Raw genomic sequence first — 17,162 nt, 5'->3', positions numbered from 1 at the left:
CCCTAGTTGGCTGACCTATAATGTATTCTGAGTTTTCATTTCTAGTTCACTTGTGATTATTAATTTGTAATATAAATTACCCTAGTCATATTCCAGCAAGTTGGGATATATTTTCCTACTATTCTGACTTTAAAGAGAGTTATGAAATAAGGCATTAGCAGATGTAGCCCTCTTTAAAGAAGAACTGGATATACCAGTCCTCTTCAGGCGATTTAAAAGGTTCAAATGATTTAACAGCCTAAATATTCTCTGTGCGGTCCTTTGATTTCGATATCAGTGTTTGGATCGAGATGATCTTCCATTAGTAAAGTACCAGAGAAGCACTTTTTTATATATACATTTTTTTTTATTCGAGTCTTCGGTATCAAGAACTCAACGAAAAAGGAAACCGTTATCGGGTATTTACAATAAAAGAAGTTCATTTTAGTTTTTACTGAATACATTTTATACAAACATATAAAAACATAAAATATTAGTACATAATATATTATAAAATCCTAATTTTATTGATGGCTGGTCTAATTCACGCCTGCGTGATTAACCAGTCTTAAATTAAGTATTATTGCTATTTTTCGAGTTAACTAATATTTAAATAATAATTTACAAACAATACAAACCTGACAGTGTAAACCAGAAAAATGTAAGCTTACTTGCAGCCATTAAAAAAATATTGAATTTGCAATGGTATTAATTAAATAATTCAAAACGGAGGAAAGAACATTTACTTAGAATTTAAATTACTATAAATTATCTGCTTTACACTGTATCATAATTTGTATACATTTTAAAATATATAATTTGGGCCCGCCAAAATATTTAAACTTTTTTACTCTAAGGTTCATATTTAACAAAATGGATCTTTGAGTAGCTGATTAGAAAATAACAGTTTTAAACTTACTTACTTTTCATTATATTTTAATTGCTTACTTTCAGTCTTGTCTTATCTTGTAACAAAGTGATATTTCTCCCTGGAATTTTAAATATTATAATAAAATTGATACAGAGCATATTAAGTTGATAAATAAACAACTTTAATAAATTTAAATATCTCAGTGTTTACTTTTGCATAAGGCATTATTACGTTCAATTTGCAGTTAACGACCTCCTCTATAACCCCTTGAGGGGAATAGGTCGATATAGTAATCAATATACAAATGACCTGGTAATAATTAAAAATAATTTGGACTCCTTTTTTATTTCTTATATTTAATGATAAGCAATAACTGAAAACAATAAATATTTGCTATTTTTTATAGTAATTTAGTGTGAGTGAGATGTACGGCGTATGGCATTTATCAACCTGAGAACCTGAGAGACAATCTGGATTCATACAGTTATATATAGAGCGGTTCATAATATGTAGGACACCCTATATATAAAATATTAGCTTGTAATAAAAAGTTATATGAATAGTAAAAAACTATTTGTGTATTTAAACTTATTGGAACAACGTTTTTCTTCAAACTACTCAAAAATCCACCAAATTAAACTTTTTTAAGCTATTTTTTACTTTTTTCTAAAAAAATATATTTACTAAAAATACTGTTTACTATATAGTTCATTATTTTTTTACAAATTTTTTGGATACCTTAGAATAAATCAAATTTTAATGGTTTTTATCACATAGTGATTAATGCTCTTAAGGTGACTTTATCACCAAAATTACTAACAACGGTCGCTTATGTCATTTAAATCACGGTCATCCGGTTTATATAGCCAGCTATATAAGCCATAAACCATGTCATATAAACAGTTTTCTTCTAAAACTAAAACTATAACATCACAAATTTTTTAAGAAGCATTCAATTACAATCCAACCAGTATTTGCCCCGCCTACCAGTTTTTTCAGTCGAACCATTCTTCATACTTAATTTCAAACGTAGAAGTACTTCCATTTACTTCTTCCCTACATTTATTTAAGCTACATGCATCCACATGTTTCTACGATCATATTTGAAAGTAACTTCGTCGTCAGCGTCTTGTTACCATCCATGTAAACTAACTGTAAAGGCTGATACTGTGTAGCTGCACAGCAGGGAGTTAATTCTGGTCTGGAACCCCTTTGGTTGTTTTTTCCCATTACTTTCTAAAAATTAAAAAACTTATTTAAGATCGACATATTAAAACGAATCAGTTGTTTTAAATCATTCCAAAGTAAATTTACAAAAAAAACTCCTAACTGGGGCGATTTCATATGGAATCCTGTAGTAGAAAGCTAAGCTACTATATAATTGGAGATTGTCAGAGGTTTTCATATTTCCAAAAGCATTTATCTTATTATTTTGTTTGAGATTTTTTTGTAATGTTGAGCAGTTTACATTTCTTAAAGAATTTTTGCAGTTATTAAACAGAGAGTATTTGCTACCGGATATGGGAGTTAGTTTTAACTCTTTTCAGTATGACGATTTATATTTTTGTCCAATAATTCGGATCAAGGAAATTGGAAGGTAAACACTGTTTCATAGTCCAAAGAGGGTACCCAATTCTGAACAAAGATACTGAACACCAATGTTAGCCATTAAAAATAGTTTGTATCATAGAGGCAGTAATAATCACATATCCCGTGAAACTACCTCTAATCTGAAAAATTACCAAATATTTTAAAAGTTTTTAAGGCACTTGCCATGAATTTTCTTTAGATAAGGAAGCTAAATATGCAAATTTTTAGGTACAGGCTTATATCACAATACGAGATGGATCTACAGTTTTGTGAACATTAACGACTGGTAAGATTGAAGAAAATGACAGCATCTGCACAAACTAATTTTTTTTAAACTGAATTCAAGCCATTCTTCTACCCAACGAAAAAAAAATTGAAATTCTGAAATACCCTGCCAATCTCATTTGAGATGCAAGATTGTTCCTTATCAAGGCTTGACAGCGACCCATAATCACCATAAGCGTTGAAGTACCGCCTATTTTGGACTTGAATATAAAAGCAACCCCGCCCTTTGTTTGTTTCCTATCAAGAGTATTTTTAGAAAACGAATTTGATGTTTCTATTGGAAAAGCGACTCTGAGGGCAGATATGAGCGGATATAGAGATTAAAATTATTTTTCCTAACTTACTTGTAATATACTATTGTGGTGACTTGCACTATTCATCACCGCAGTTGGTGTTGTGCAAGAACCTCTGCAAAAATATGCGTTGTAACCTTCAGGCTTGATGATCCAGTTACTCCATCCGATTTCTGCGAAGGAAACGTATAAACTCTCTCTGCAACACTCGTTTGGCGAATCTCTGCATTCTGAAGACCGTTTTTGGCGGCGATGCATAAAAGATCTGAAACCAATGAAATATTATGAATATTTTATCGTAAGTAATTAAATAAATTATAGGTAGATAATATACGGGAATGGAATGTATGAGACTTGTACTATGCTTTGCCTCTCTAGCTAAAAAGATTATCCCGGGACAGATAGGCTGGAATCATCTCAGGGCACAATTTTTTTATAATAAGTTATTTTATATTATAAATTTTTTTATATAAAGTGATGATCTGCTTCCGTATACTTAGCCTTTCTGTCGATTAAAAAAATATGTATATGTAAATTTTATCATATTTAGATTTCAGCTGTTATTTTAATAGAAGTCCACAAATTTGGCATCCGTTTGTTATCAACTGCTGATTAAAATTTTATAAATAATCATACTGTTTGGCTGGCATGTACGAAAATATAATATGTTTATTTGAAACCCTAATCTTTTCTGACAAGCTTAAATTACACATTTACAGACAGATTGATTGAATTTTTATGATGGCTTTCAATTACGTGTGCAGCATGGATATGCGTGTAGAATATTTTCAGATAAATCGCTTTAGAGATGCTCCAATCTTGTCGGCCTATTCAGACTGTCGTCAAAAAAAAGTTTCCCTCAGTGAAGCGCTTTTATATAGAAAATCTAATTCAGTCAACATATGGCAGGCCAAATTCTTTTATGGACCCTGAAATACCCATGCCACAGAAAATCATAGGTAACCCTTTAAGTTAAAGAACCATAATGCTTCACTAATTATTCACTTGCGTTCACCGCTGAAAGGGTAAATATTTTTTTCATCTCTTCTACGATCTGCTTTGGCCAGACCTGTATACAATAATCTCAACGCTTAAGCATGCAATGGACCAAAATGCGCTATTAAGAAGTTATTAATGTCAAGAGAAATACATATCTGAGATAAATGTTCTTAACATAAAACATTTAAAAGTATACTAACCTTCTTTTTTGCGAGTGCGTATAAATGATTAAAAATGGTTTCATATCCCCAGAAAATGATATAGGTGACAAAGACTTGTCCAATCCGCAGGTTTTGCACAATACATTTAAGGCATGAATAGGCGACTCCTGGTAGTCCATCCACTTTTTAACTACATATGTTACATCTACTTTCAGCCAGCCATCTAGAAGGATACACTCAATATGAGAAAAAATAATCTATTATTGAATTTGGTAAATATATTGTTATCGTAAATTGAACATATCGTGACAAGGCCAGCCTCAGATATTTGCTTGTATAAAGGATTTTTTAATTGGTGTTATCATTTTATAATACACCCCCTATTTGCACTTTGAACTGACACGCAAAATATTGTGAGAAGTATAAACATAAATAGAAAATAATAATGATATTGTATTTAATATTATATTACAAATGTATTATTTGGTAAAGCAATTACGTTTAATGTATTTAAAAAAGACGTATAAAAGATAGACGTCTAACAAAGAACAAATAGTCGAATTTCTTTTTGATACCTTCGTTTTCCCACTGATATGGGCTGACACAACCAAAGCTGGAAAATCAACAGAAGAGTGGCAGGGGGTGATTGGGCTTATATTCTATCGTCATAAAGACAAAGTAATGGGAGATATTACAATCTTCAAAATTACCTGATTCGTTTCTTATTTGACACACATATTTTATTTCCAATGAGAATGAAGACTGCAGAAAGCATTATTGACAGTTGCATAAAAGAAGGGTCGATAATGATTATCTACCAATATGCTTACAGAATGGGCCAGTCGGTGGAAACCGGACAGGAGAGGAGAGGTGACTCAGAACGCTGTCAAAAAGATCCTATCTATCATCGCAAAAATGTGTGAAGACAGTCTGCAAGCGTATGTCGGTTCCATGAAAGATAAGAATACATGCGTGGAGATTACTGAATTATATTAATTGAGCCGGTATTGTGGTCAAAGGTGACGAATGTTCAGACATTTGCTAAACTGCAAAGACTCGTCTATTCGGGCATCGCCGACATAAATATAAAGAGGAAGGCAATGGCGGCTTATTAAAGTATAGTAACATATTATTAAATGTGTCGTCGCTCACGTAAGTGGAGAATTACGGACGGAGTACTAGACAAGAGAAAAACAGATGGCACTTGATGATGACCAAGCGTCATACCGATCGTCTTATCTAGATGGCATGTTACGGTTGGTAACGAGATTTCAGTTGGAAATGCCCATAAAACAAGAGTTGATAGCAGGCCAAATAAAAACAACAAATAGTTAAACCAAGGCTGGTCGCTTAGGTAATTGTTGCTTACCCTGGATAATCATTTTAAGCAACTCTTTAAAAGTATCTAGAAATCAGCAGTCAAATGAATATGCAATTTCAACTGAATATATTATAATACATAATGACGAAATTTCGTTTACCTGTTATGCTGGTATCTTGAATAGCGACAGGGTTAGTCTTCTGAAAACTCTTGTTTTTATCCCAGTGCGCCACTTCTGAAATAATAAACGTTTGATTGTGCTTATCCATAATATCAGCTTTCTTGTGAAACCATAACTCAGCAGTGCTTACATCTGAGGAATGGATGTCATTTGGCATTTGGAATGGCAAACAGGCTGATGGATAGTGGACTTTTCGAAAACATTTGGCTTCATCTGAAAAAGAAAATATTCAATTAGCTTTTTTGGAAACAGAATCAAATAATTGTTAAATTGAAATTGTTAGGCATGGTTTATTAGAGTAGTAGTAATAATCAATATGCAATCGAATATTTATTATTTCTAGATATCTCCTATATAAATCCTTACTAACCGCCTGTGTGGATGTTGGTCAAGTGGGTACAAGCAGTAACTAAAATAGACGTGCTATACTTGACTGTCGCCTCGTTTGTGTAAAAGAACGCCCGGAAAATAGACCATCTGGTCTTCAGCAATGAAAGACATGTCGTCATTCAGAATCTTGGTTGTCCGAAAGGCGTAGTTTTATTGTAAAGCCTAAGGTGAACAGGCTTTGTTGTACCTGGAAGTCGTCAGGATGATCGATTGACCCAGAAACAACTTTTATACATGAATAAGGTTTCTTTGAATATTTTAGAATCATCTCAATTAAAGAGTTGAATTAAGTATAAAAAAATAATAAATAAGTACTCGCATTAATTACACAGTAGGCTATATATAATAGATCTTATAATTAGGGACAGCGAGCTTTTATTGAAAAATAGCAGCCCTGCTCTCGTTTCAGAAGAAATATCATACCATTGTTCAGTGCATGCCAAATTTTATTTAATTTAAAAAGAATCAGTAAGTAGGATAATTAATTTTACAGATTATAAAAATGTAAACTTAAAAAACTTTCAAAATGATGGTCATAACTTGCCTTGGTAGTTGAACCGACACAACTTCTAGAGAAAAATTATTCTCTAAATGAGCAAAAAGCACCCTGGACATACTAACGAGTAAAATTTTCAATCTGTTTAAATATTATCAATAATTCTCATACATGCAAACGCTTCCGGAGAGGATGGAATTTCGAGAATTGAAAGCTGTGTTTATCATTTTCTATAAAGCTTCTATTAAATGTATTTTAGAAAATTGATATTTCGTTATTTAGAAGCAATCTTTAATGTTGAGTCCAATAATAGAGTAGCACATTATAAAAAATTTTGTAAAGGGCATAATATACAGAGAGCTTTCTTCATTTTGTATCTTAGCGCGTATTATTACGAAATGTCAATCTTTAGAAAAATTATAGCACATCTACTAATCTCGTAATTTTGATAAGTGATGCTTGTAAAGATGCAGAAACAAAAATTTGTACGTGTTTCGGTGTATTAGATTTTAGTACGACTTTTGATACCCTTAGTCATTAAATGCAAGATTAAAATAATTTGACCCATCAGGATATTGCATAGATTTTGTCTTCTTCCTATGTTTAGAATCGCTCTCATTGTGTTGAACTGAAAATAAAAGTAATTTTCAAATACCCAAATCATTTTATTTACCTATATGTCTCAGGGCGTACCACAAAGTTCTCTATGTCGTAGACATGCCTACTCATATATAACATTGTAAACTGCAACAGTATGGTGCAGACGATTCAAAGATTTAGTTATAATTTTTTTCCGAATATGAGCTACAGACTGCGAAAACAAAGTTGAATGAAGATTTAGATGAAATCAATACATTTGAAGAAAGTCATCAATTTAAACGAGGAACTCGGAAACCAAACAGAAACTATGCCTTACATATTTTAGGTTTTGGATATTCTTTATTATTAGTAGCTGATATCCGAAAACCTTAACGCCAAAACAGATGATATACCTCTACTAATGTTACTAAAGTTAAGTGAACTCTCATTTCAAGCTGACGTAAAACATAAATTAAATATTGCGTACATACGATAGAGAAATCTACCAAATTTTAAATATGCATATACCACCAAAAACCAAGTACTTTTTATGCAATTTATTTTAGTTTTGTCCATTATGGCCTATGAGGATGTGCTTTATGGTAGTTTTTTAACAGCAGACTTGGTAGAATTGATTTAAAAATTACAAATTTCTGTTTTACGATTTTCGTTTTACATAGCATACAGAGATCAAACTAAAAATAACTTTTTCTCTTAACAATGAACAGAATAAAACATCAGCGAACGATCCACCGACATGCATACACTGTTTTACCAAAATCAACACATGCATAATACACGGTATCAAATTTTCAAAAGTTCTTTACCTTTATAGATGTGAAAATGAAAAAAAATTAATCTTTTTATAAATTCATGATGCCATTGGTAGGATAGTTCTGATAGTGTTTAGAAGGGTAGCGTCACACAGGTTCGCCAACATTGCAAATATCGTGCGTTTCATAATATTGTTTATCGGTTTTTAAGTCGCGATGTTTTCCCCATCTGTCTCATAAAAAAATTTTAGTAGCTTGTTATACTCATACATACATATATGCACATTTCATTTTTTATTTATTTGGGCAAATAAGAGTGTTGTGATTTAAATTCCAAAGAATTATTGTGGGGATTAAATAACTAAGATTTTTTTTTTCATTTTGACATTCCGTTAAAAACAACACCAAAAAAAATCTGTTTCACATTTATTAGGGGTGCTGACCATGTGCAAATTCAAGTTTTGAATCCCTACCTTAAAAATATAAATTCAAATCATCTGGGTAAAGATATTGTTTAAAATGATTTATTTTGTTTACATTAAAATATCGATAGTTAATACAATATTGTTTTGTATCAATTAATAAAAGGTTAATAAAACAATAACATATTTTTTGCTGTATTTTTGTAGACTAATTAATAAAAATTACTTATTGGCACCATTTTTAGAATGCGCATTTAACATTATCAGAGTTTGATACAAATAGTTCTCGGAAAAATGTGGAAAATTAAATATGATTTTCAGAAACGCGTACAAAGTCTTTATTGATTACAGAAGAACAGTAGGAAGTAGAATGCCGATATTTTAGTAATTACACATTGGCGGTAACATTTCCCAATGTAATAGGAATGTTAACTTTAGCAACAATTTTACCATAAATAAATATCAATTAGTAAAAAAAAACTTAATTGAACTTCTGAAAGATGCTGTCAAACAATTATTTCCAGCACTTCTGCAAAAGTAACTAATGCCAAAATTTGCTAAAATTATATTTATTACTGGTAAAATTATGACTTAAGCAAAATCATTGGTCATACATCTGTGGCGAATACAGATCCTAACTGATTGCAATTTGTCAATATTCTGCCACTTGTTTAAAGGCATTTGACCAATCTCCATGCGAAAATATATTTTATGCTATAATGTGACTTTTTGTAGAGGTGCTGAAATCATGTCTGCTTCGTAGATTGCAACAAAGATTTTAATAAGGTAAAGCATTAAAAATAAAAAATAATAGAAAGTCTTAATTAACAAAATGTATATTACTCTACGCAGTAGAGAGTATATAGAGCAGTAAATATTATACATGTCTTATGCACATGGCTTCATGAAGATGTATAATTTAAAGGTCTCAATTAGTTTTATGATCTCCCTTGTGAGTAATAGTAAGGTGGAATTCAATTAAAAAGAAACGAGAGGGAATTGATTTTCGTTACAAAAGTGAAGCATAGAAGTCATGACTACTAATAATTACAGTACCATTTGTAGTTTCTTCAAACTTAGTGAACCAAGTTTTTTCAAGAATAGTTAATTACCTAACAGTTATTTATCTGTTATATCAAGTTCTCTCGTCCTAATATGGGTCATCAACTAGAGCTAGACCTGATTAGATGTTCAAAGGCAAAAATCTCATCGCCAAGAAAAACCAGAAGGTCAGTGCCCAAACTGACTGAATGCTTTAAAAAAGAAGCATAATCACTAATACTAACTAGAAAATATTATAGTAAAAAATAAAAAGCAATAGCAAGGGCAAATGATAAATTTTTACACAAACATAATTATAACCACAAAGCCGTATGGGATGTACTCAAAAATTCTTCTAACTTAAGAAATAATATGCAAAAAAATAAAGCTGAATTTGACCCAAATTATGTAAATAGTTTCTTTGCTGATATTCCACGCACCCTTTTAATAAATTGCCTGTGAGTAAAGCTCCATCTGATTAATATATCCATTCATATGTAGACGCACATTCGCCTGTATTAGAAAGGTTAAATTTTCAATTTCATGAAGTATCTTTCATTAAAGTCAGAGATTTAATTAAGCATCTCAAAAATAAAGCTAGACAGGACTATTTTGGTTTAAACACAAAGATTCTAAGAAGCATAACTAATATCATAGTATATCCACTTACAAAATTAATTAATTTATGTATTAGAGACTCAATTTTTCCATCAGTACTAAAGATATCTAGAGTAGTGACCATACACAAAAAGGGACCCACAGAGGTTATTGACAACTGCGAATCAAGAATAGATAACTATTACGAATCAAATAATTTATTTAATTCTAGCCAGTTTGGCTTCAGATCCTCAATGTCAACCACAATGGCAAAAAATAAGCTTATCGAAATTATATATTCAGGCTTTAAAAATGGGGAATCCACGGGTGCCTTATTTTGCGATCTGAGCAAGGCCTTTGACTGTGTCTCCTTCAGATTGCTTGTGGAAAAGTTATGACATTATACATTTGATCAAAACAGCAGAAATCTCATTAAATCGTATCTAACGCAAGCTAATCTAAGCAAATAGTAGACATTAACGGTAAATTATCAACACTCGAGAATGTTTTTTTATTGTGTTCCTCAAGGATCAGTGCTGGGGCCACTGCTCTTCCTGATCTACATTATTGATTTTGGAATCTGTGACCCCAGTGCCGGCCTGGTTCTTTTTGCAGACGACACAACTGTCACCAGGAAAAGTAAGACACTGAGCGATTTGGAAGCAATCATGAGGGAGATACACTTAAAGGTTACAGAATGGGTGACTGCTAATCAATTGAATCTTAATCGTTCTAAAACCAAAGTGCTTTATTTTTCCTTACGTTCTGGCTCAGCTTTAGAGAGTGCAAGAGCAGATAAATTTCTTGGTGTTCATCTTGACACGAAACTCCAGTGGAATGTACATACTGATGAACTGTGTGAAAAAAATGGCTTCTCGTGTGATGCATTGAGAACTTTGGCTGGTTTCTGAAAATGTACTTGCAACTGCATACTATGCATGCATTGAATCGAGGCTTTTAAAGGCTCTTCTAGCTTGAGGCCACTCACCAAATATTAAAAGAATTTTTAGTCTTCAAAGAAAGGCTATAAGAACAATTGCAAAAAATTTATTATAGAGCAGACTGCACACAATCTTTTATTATAACCAAAATATCTTAACGGTCCCCTGTCTTTACATATTTCACTGCTTATGCTATGTAAAACATAACCTAATACTCAAAGAGGTATCCATGAACATTTCACAAGAAAAAGAAACAACTTCTGCACCGATGTTTCTATGCTCCAAAATTTTTTAACTGGCTTCCGCCTTCGATAAAATTGCTAAATATAAATGAATTTAAGTCTGTTATTAAAAAGTATCTAATTAAAAAATGTTTTTATTCACCAGATGAGTTCATCAGCAATAATTTCTCAGACATGGTGTGATTTTATTTCTTTACTAACTTAAATTGTGTATCTACTTATTCCCTTATATATCTGTGTATTTACTGATTTTTCATGTGTACCATTTCATTGACGTGTGTAAAACTTTTTTTGTAGTCTATGAGAAATACCTGATTATTGAAAACTAAACGGATTTACGCGTTTCACTTTTAGTTTTTGCGATTGCGTAAGCCATATTTGAATAAAAATCTCTGAAAAACGCGTGTCACGCGTGATAATCACTAGGAAATTTCGGCATGCTTAAAAAGGCCGGGCATCACGCCCGATGATTTATTTCTCTAATATTATCTAATCTAGAATAATTTATATATATCATTTGTTTACAAATGTTAGTTCCACTAAGGTTATAAACTTTGTGTCTTAATATATTTTAATGTCAAACATGCAATTTAAATATAAAATATATCACTCGTTCTTTCCATGCATGTCAGAGTCATGTTTTTGATAATGTTACCTGTGGAATAATAAAAAAATCAGAACAGGAAAGAAGACTTCCGGCGAAGCTCGATTTTCCCATCCATACATTTAACTTAAACTTCTTGTCGATATACACCCCGTATATCAACACGCCCTTACGACAAATATATTCCATATTATGGCTTAAGTAAATTAAGGTATAAGTATAACAATAAGAAAATGTTTATACGATGTATTCTGGCATAAAAAAAGACTTTTGCTATCTCGTAGCTCGGTAGATAAAAACTCCAAAGTTTCTCCTGTCGATGGGGACTCTTTGTTTGAAAAGGTCAAGCTATTTTAAATAAGTTTTTTTAGGAGAGTAAGTTTCTGTACCCTGCAATATCCATAGAGATGACCCTGCAGATTTTTTTTCTTATACAATGAATGGAACAGTGATGGGTATGTTATGTAGACCATTTATGTATTGCGAAGGTAGACTTCTAGGTGTCAATAGTAATGTTGGTCTACTTGTTTCTAGAAAGAAAACAAATTTCCTGTTACTTGGGTAAGAAAAACAACAGGGAATTTGTTTTCTTTAAAATTTCTGATGAATTCACTGAGATTCGTTCGGCACAGGAGTATATTGTAGATGAAGAAAATTTCGTTGGCCTGTCTAACTTTTTAAAGTCACAGAGCTATCAAGATTCTGACAAGCTGTTATATTAATATAGATGATGCTGCAACTTTTAAGAATTTAGGAGGACAAAATATCATCACAAATAATGTATTACTCGTAGTGCAATAAAGAGGAGTATAGGTGGATTAAAAAACTTTTTGACTTTTGGAAAAGTTGGGCCGTAATGGCATTTGAGTAAAGTTTGCAGGACTGTTTTCTTTAGAAGGTTCAGTTAATTAATTTCGGTTGGACTGGAGGGATTCATCCTGTAGATTTTTTAAAGCCTTTAACAAGAAAATTTTTAAACTTGAAAGTTTTACTTGTGTTAAAGTTTAGTTTTTATAGTCACATAAGTATCAAGATTTCGGCAAGCTATCATATTAAGCGTCTTTAACGTTGAAAGTAAATAGAAATATTAATAATAATTAAAAAAATATTAGACTAACCCTACGGCATTTGGAATGAAATTTAAAAAAAAAGCTTGGGATAGTCAACCTTCTTAGTCCTTAATATGAAGCAATGCAACTAAGGATATTTATTCCGTTGATAAAAGCAAAATCTATGTTGGCAATGTGTTTGAATTCGATCGATTTCAATGTAATGAACAACGATGTTGCGTCAACTTTGTAAAATTAATCAAAAAAGAAAAAAACCATTCAACCTAAAGTAAACAATTTAAAATATCTGGGCATTCCATGAATAATAATTTTTGATTGATCGCGTAATATTTTAAAATATATTATTATATTCATATCTATTAATAAAAAAAAATATTGAATATTTGTTGGGAGCAAATTTATTTTAGTAATAGCCTTAAATAAATTTAAATTGTAATAATTAATTTTAATGGGGTATCTGTATTTGGGTTCGAGCTTTTAATACCGTGATTAAATAAATAAATTTGTTGATATATAATCTGTCCAAATCGTATTGGCATGGTATTATTCGTCATAATATCAAAGACAGTTAAAAATATAGTAGCAAGGCGGATGCAACGACATTCAACATTTGTTTTATACAATATAGTCGCCGTAGAATTTATCCCTACCGAATGGGGATGTTTAGGTTGGATTGGGATAAAGACATCAAAACTAATTAACAAGACTACGCCATTCAAAACTGGTTTATTCGCTAGTTGGGAATGTTGTATACTATTCGTGCGATAGATTAGTTTGATTTCGTGAGTGGTGGCATAGAGTAACGAACATTAATACGCAACGGATGAAGAAAGTAAAAGGAAGATAGATGCTAAAAACGTACTAAAACAAAAATGTGGATTCAAATGTTTTTCTCATTACGCTAATTTGCTCAGAAAAAAGCCATCCAACATTCACGAAAATTGCGACTGAAACACATGCCTTTCTTTACTTTAAGTCGATTATAAATGATTGCTGTCAAACTTTCCCACAAATTTGTTAATGAATGCAAAAAACTCGAAGTTTGACAGAGAGGTCAAACATGGGTTTTTGGGCATATTATTATATTGGAACAAAACTAAATGGAAAGTTAGATTTAATAGTAATTAGATAGGGTAAGTTCGGCTGAGCAAGGAGCAGATAATTGCCACATGATCACATCGTGAGTGATGGTTAAAGTTGTCAAATGAAACCCACGTAACGGGAGCGTGAAAGAGGAATAAAAAAGTCATGTTATAGTATTAGTATTTTATAGAACTTAAAATAAGTGGTTTAATTGTTGAAGAATTTTTGAGGAAATGAACCAAATGACCCAATCTGGTGAAATATGGAAATGCGCATGTTGGTTCAACCAGCAGATGTGCTGGGAGTTGCATAGTAGTGATGCCAAACTTAACGCGTTAACAGTAGCTATACTGTTTTTCCTTTAAACTCGCTTCTCTCCTGGTTTCATGTTAAAATTTCATTGAAATTATAACTCAGTAGTACAATTCACGAGAGGAAGCGCTAATCACCACAATTTCGCTAACTATTAACTATTATAATTAACAAATGTTGCCAAACACAGTCGGTAAATAGAAGAAAAAAAGGTCCGTCTCAGATAGAAAATCTGCGAAATTTATTGACGTGATCTACAGTTAGGAAACTTCGATTTAATAACGCTGCTCCATATTTGAACTGTATCCGAACTTTAGAGAGAAAGCCGATTTTACCGGGAACATTACGTCGCTTCGCAAATGTTGGAGGGACGCCATTCTGACAAAAAAAAATAAATTGTTAGTGGGTTTTGCATTGTATCATAATATGGACTAATAACAGATTTTAAAAGATTATATCACTACTCGGATATAGAATAAAATAGACGATTTTTTTATTCGACATTTACTTCAAGATTCCATATCAAACGGCAATTTCCAATTTACTTTTTAAGATGGCGCGTATTCGCGTCTGGAGATCCAATTTGAGCGAGTTTAGAGCCAAAAAAAACAATTAGCAAGCTCGACTCACCCACAATATTACGTCAGTATTATTGTAATTTTTTTACCGGCTTACAAAATGAAAAATGAATGTCCAAATTTGCATTTTATAGATGGAAAATTTATAATCGCAGAAAGGCGCCATTTTGAAAAACCAAGATTTAAATTACGTCACTGTTTAGATATCCAACAAAATGGTGCCATGCTAGAGATGAATGATTCTTTGGTCTCTTCTTGATTAATGATTAGTTATGATGATGGTGCTCAAAAATTTAAAAACGAATTGCCAGTATGGGTAAGAACGTTTCACTTTTTGTCAAATTGGCAATCTCTCACCATTTTGACAACTTAGTGGTTCTTGCGGTACATCATTTTAACGATTCTATCAATATTATAGGATTTCAGAAGATTAAATCATTAGGCAGTCTGATATCAAGACAATCAATTATAAAATTGGTAAAATATTTTTGATATATGATCCAATATTTAGGATTCTCCAGACAGAATCTTTAAAATTACGAATTTTTCTAAATATAAATTGAAAGCGAATTATATTTTTTTCAAAATCATTCCCATCCCATATTTTTATGCAACAGTAATCTTTAAGTAAAAACATAGTTTGGGGTTGAAATGGAATGCCGTTACCATTGTATTCAGATAAATATGAAAAGAGTTTAACATGGAAAGAGAAAGAAATTTACAAACAAACTTTAACAAGGACTTAAATTCTTATAACTTTAGTTCATAGTAAATTTTACCTTCGTAGGGCAGTACAATGGCCTGAGTGGTTTTTCCATAGAAATCATCATTGTATTTCCCGACCATAGTCATATCTTGGTCAGGAATGAAATTCTCATATTCCATGACCGGTTTTGGAAGATCGCCTATAGTAATTTGTGGTTTTTCCTTAAGACGTAATTTTCTTAAAATTTGGTTTTTTATATACTCTATTCGGAGAGCAGTAAACTCTTCTTCGCTAATAGTCGCAACCGGTTCAGCCGTATCAACTTCCGCATCAGTAACACTGTTTTCTTCTAAACCCAAATCAGTCCTAAAGTAAAACGACGAAGGGAAAATACCACATGAAACTTGTTTACCACAGCCACTTAATATTATAGTATAAAGTATTAGCACTGACGCGCACCAAACAGGATGCATCTTAAAATAAAAAATACGGATAAAGCACACTAACTTGTTTACAAATTGTTTAAAATTGATGCTGGGAATTTCTCTCTTAAGCATAAACTTTACCCCACCATTTATTCTTCAGCTTGCTCATCTGTGTTCCGAATGATCCATTTGAACCTTGAACCTGATATATCTCTATCGGAACTAGAGTAATGTAGTGGTAATTTGATAACATTAAGAATTTCATTACAGAGCACGTGCTAAACGATAAGAACTTAGGCATCAAGCCTTTTGCTAAAATGGAAACATTAAATATTGTTATATTTACTTTTGATCGGAATGATGATAGTCAGTAAACGCAGTATTTTAATACAGATTCGGGTGACTATTAATAAATCTTGTGATATTGATGTTAGATAATGTGTTTCAATTTCTGTAAATTATTAGACCACTCCAATCGATCGTGACATTATGTCATAAAATTTGGATGAAATATATTTAACTCATATTTTCTGATTAATTCCATGGTTCGCTCATGAACTAAATCCAATATTACATCATTTATGTAAATATTATCACAGACATAACGAGACAAAAACACTTGTCTCTCTGTGATGCTATGAGAAAAATTGTGGATTTTTTTAAAAATAATTTTGCCATTGATCCACTTTACGTTTACTTAGAAATGTTTCTAAATTTATATAAAAGATAGATAATCGAATTGCATTTTTGCTCTAAGTATAATATATTGTATTAAATCTTTCAAAAATGTCATTTTAAATTTTTCTTTCAATTTTTAAGGAAAAAGACATACACGTCTTTGGCCATTTATTTATTTATTTATCAACGGCAACCATTTCACAAAATATAATAAATTAGACTACATAAACTTATTAACTAGGTAGGTACTAAGAACTAACACTGCTTCGATTAAGTTGGTGCTCAAATTAGAATTTCCTTTATATAAATTTTTTTCTAAATAATCGTAGGGACTGGTGGATTGGAAGATTATACTTGAAGTTTCTTTGCATGGATTGGACTATACATGTCATAGTTAATACGATGAAGCTCCAGGTTAAATACAAGTTTTGAAATGTCACATTTCTCAAAAGATAGCTGCAGTTAATTGAACAATTTAATTTTTATTTATAATAAATAATTTTAATTTATAAAAGGAAAAACATATCATACATTCCCAAGCCAAT

The 17,162-nt window shown here is 31.5% G+C and overlaps 1 protein-coding gene across 1 annotated transcript; it reads right to left on the bottom strand.

The window, feature by feature from the left end:
* Window positions 1–421: 421 nt before the first annotated feature.
* Window positions 422–16,193, bottom strand: LOC126748979 (growth/differentiation factor 8). The gene is made up of 5 exons (XM_050458545.1): window positions 15,588–16,193; window positions 5,660–5,893; window positions 4,218–4,401; window positions 3,070–3,283; window positions 422–2,086 (listed from the first exon to the last, which is right to left on the bottom strand). The coding sequence occupies exons 1-5, from the start codon at window positions 16,069–16,071 to the stop codon at window positions 1,922–1,924; spliced, it is 1,281 nt and encodes a 426-aa protein (XP_050314502.1). The 5' UTR covers window positions 16,072–16,193; the 3' UTR covers window positions 422–1,921.
* Window positions 16,194–17,162: the final 969 nt, after the last annotated feature.

This window comes from Anthonomus grandis, chromosome 22, assembly GCF_022605725.1.
Source record: "Anthonomus grandis grandis chromosome 22, icAntGran1.3, whole genome shotgun sequence".
Lineage (NCBI taxonomy): Eukaryota > Metazoa > Arthropoda > Insecta > Coleoptera > Curculionidae > Anthonomus > Anthonomus grandis.
This window is presented reverse-complemented; position numbering and strand designations above follow the sequence as displayed.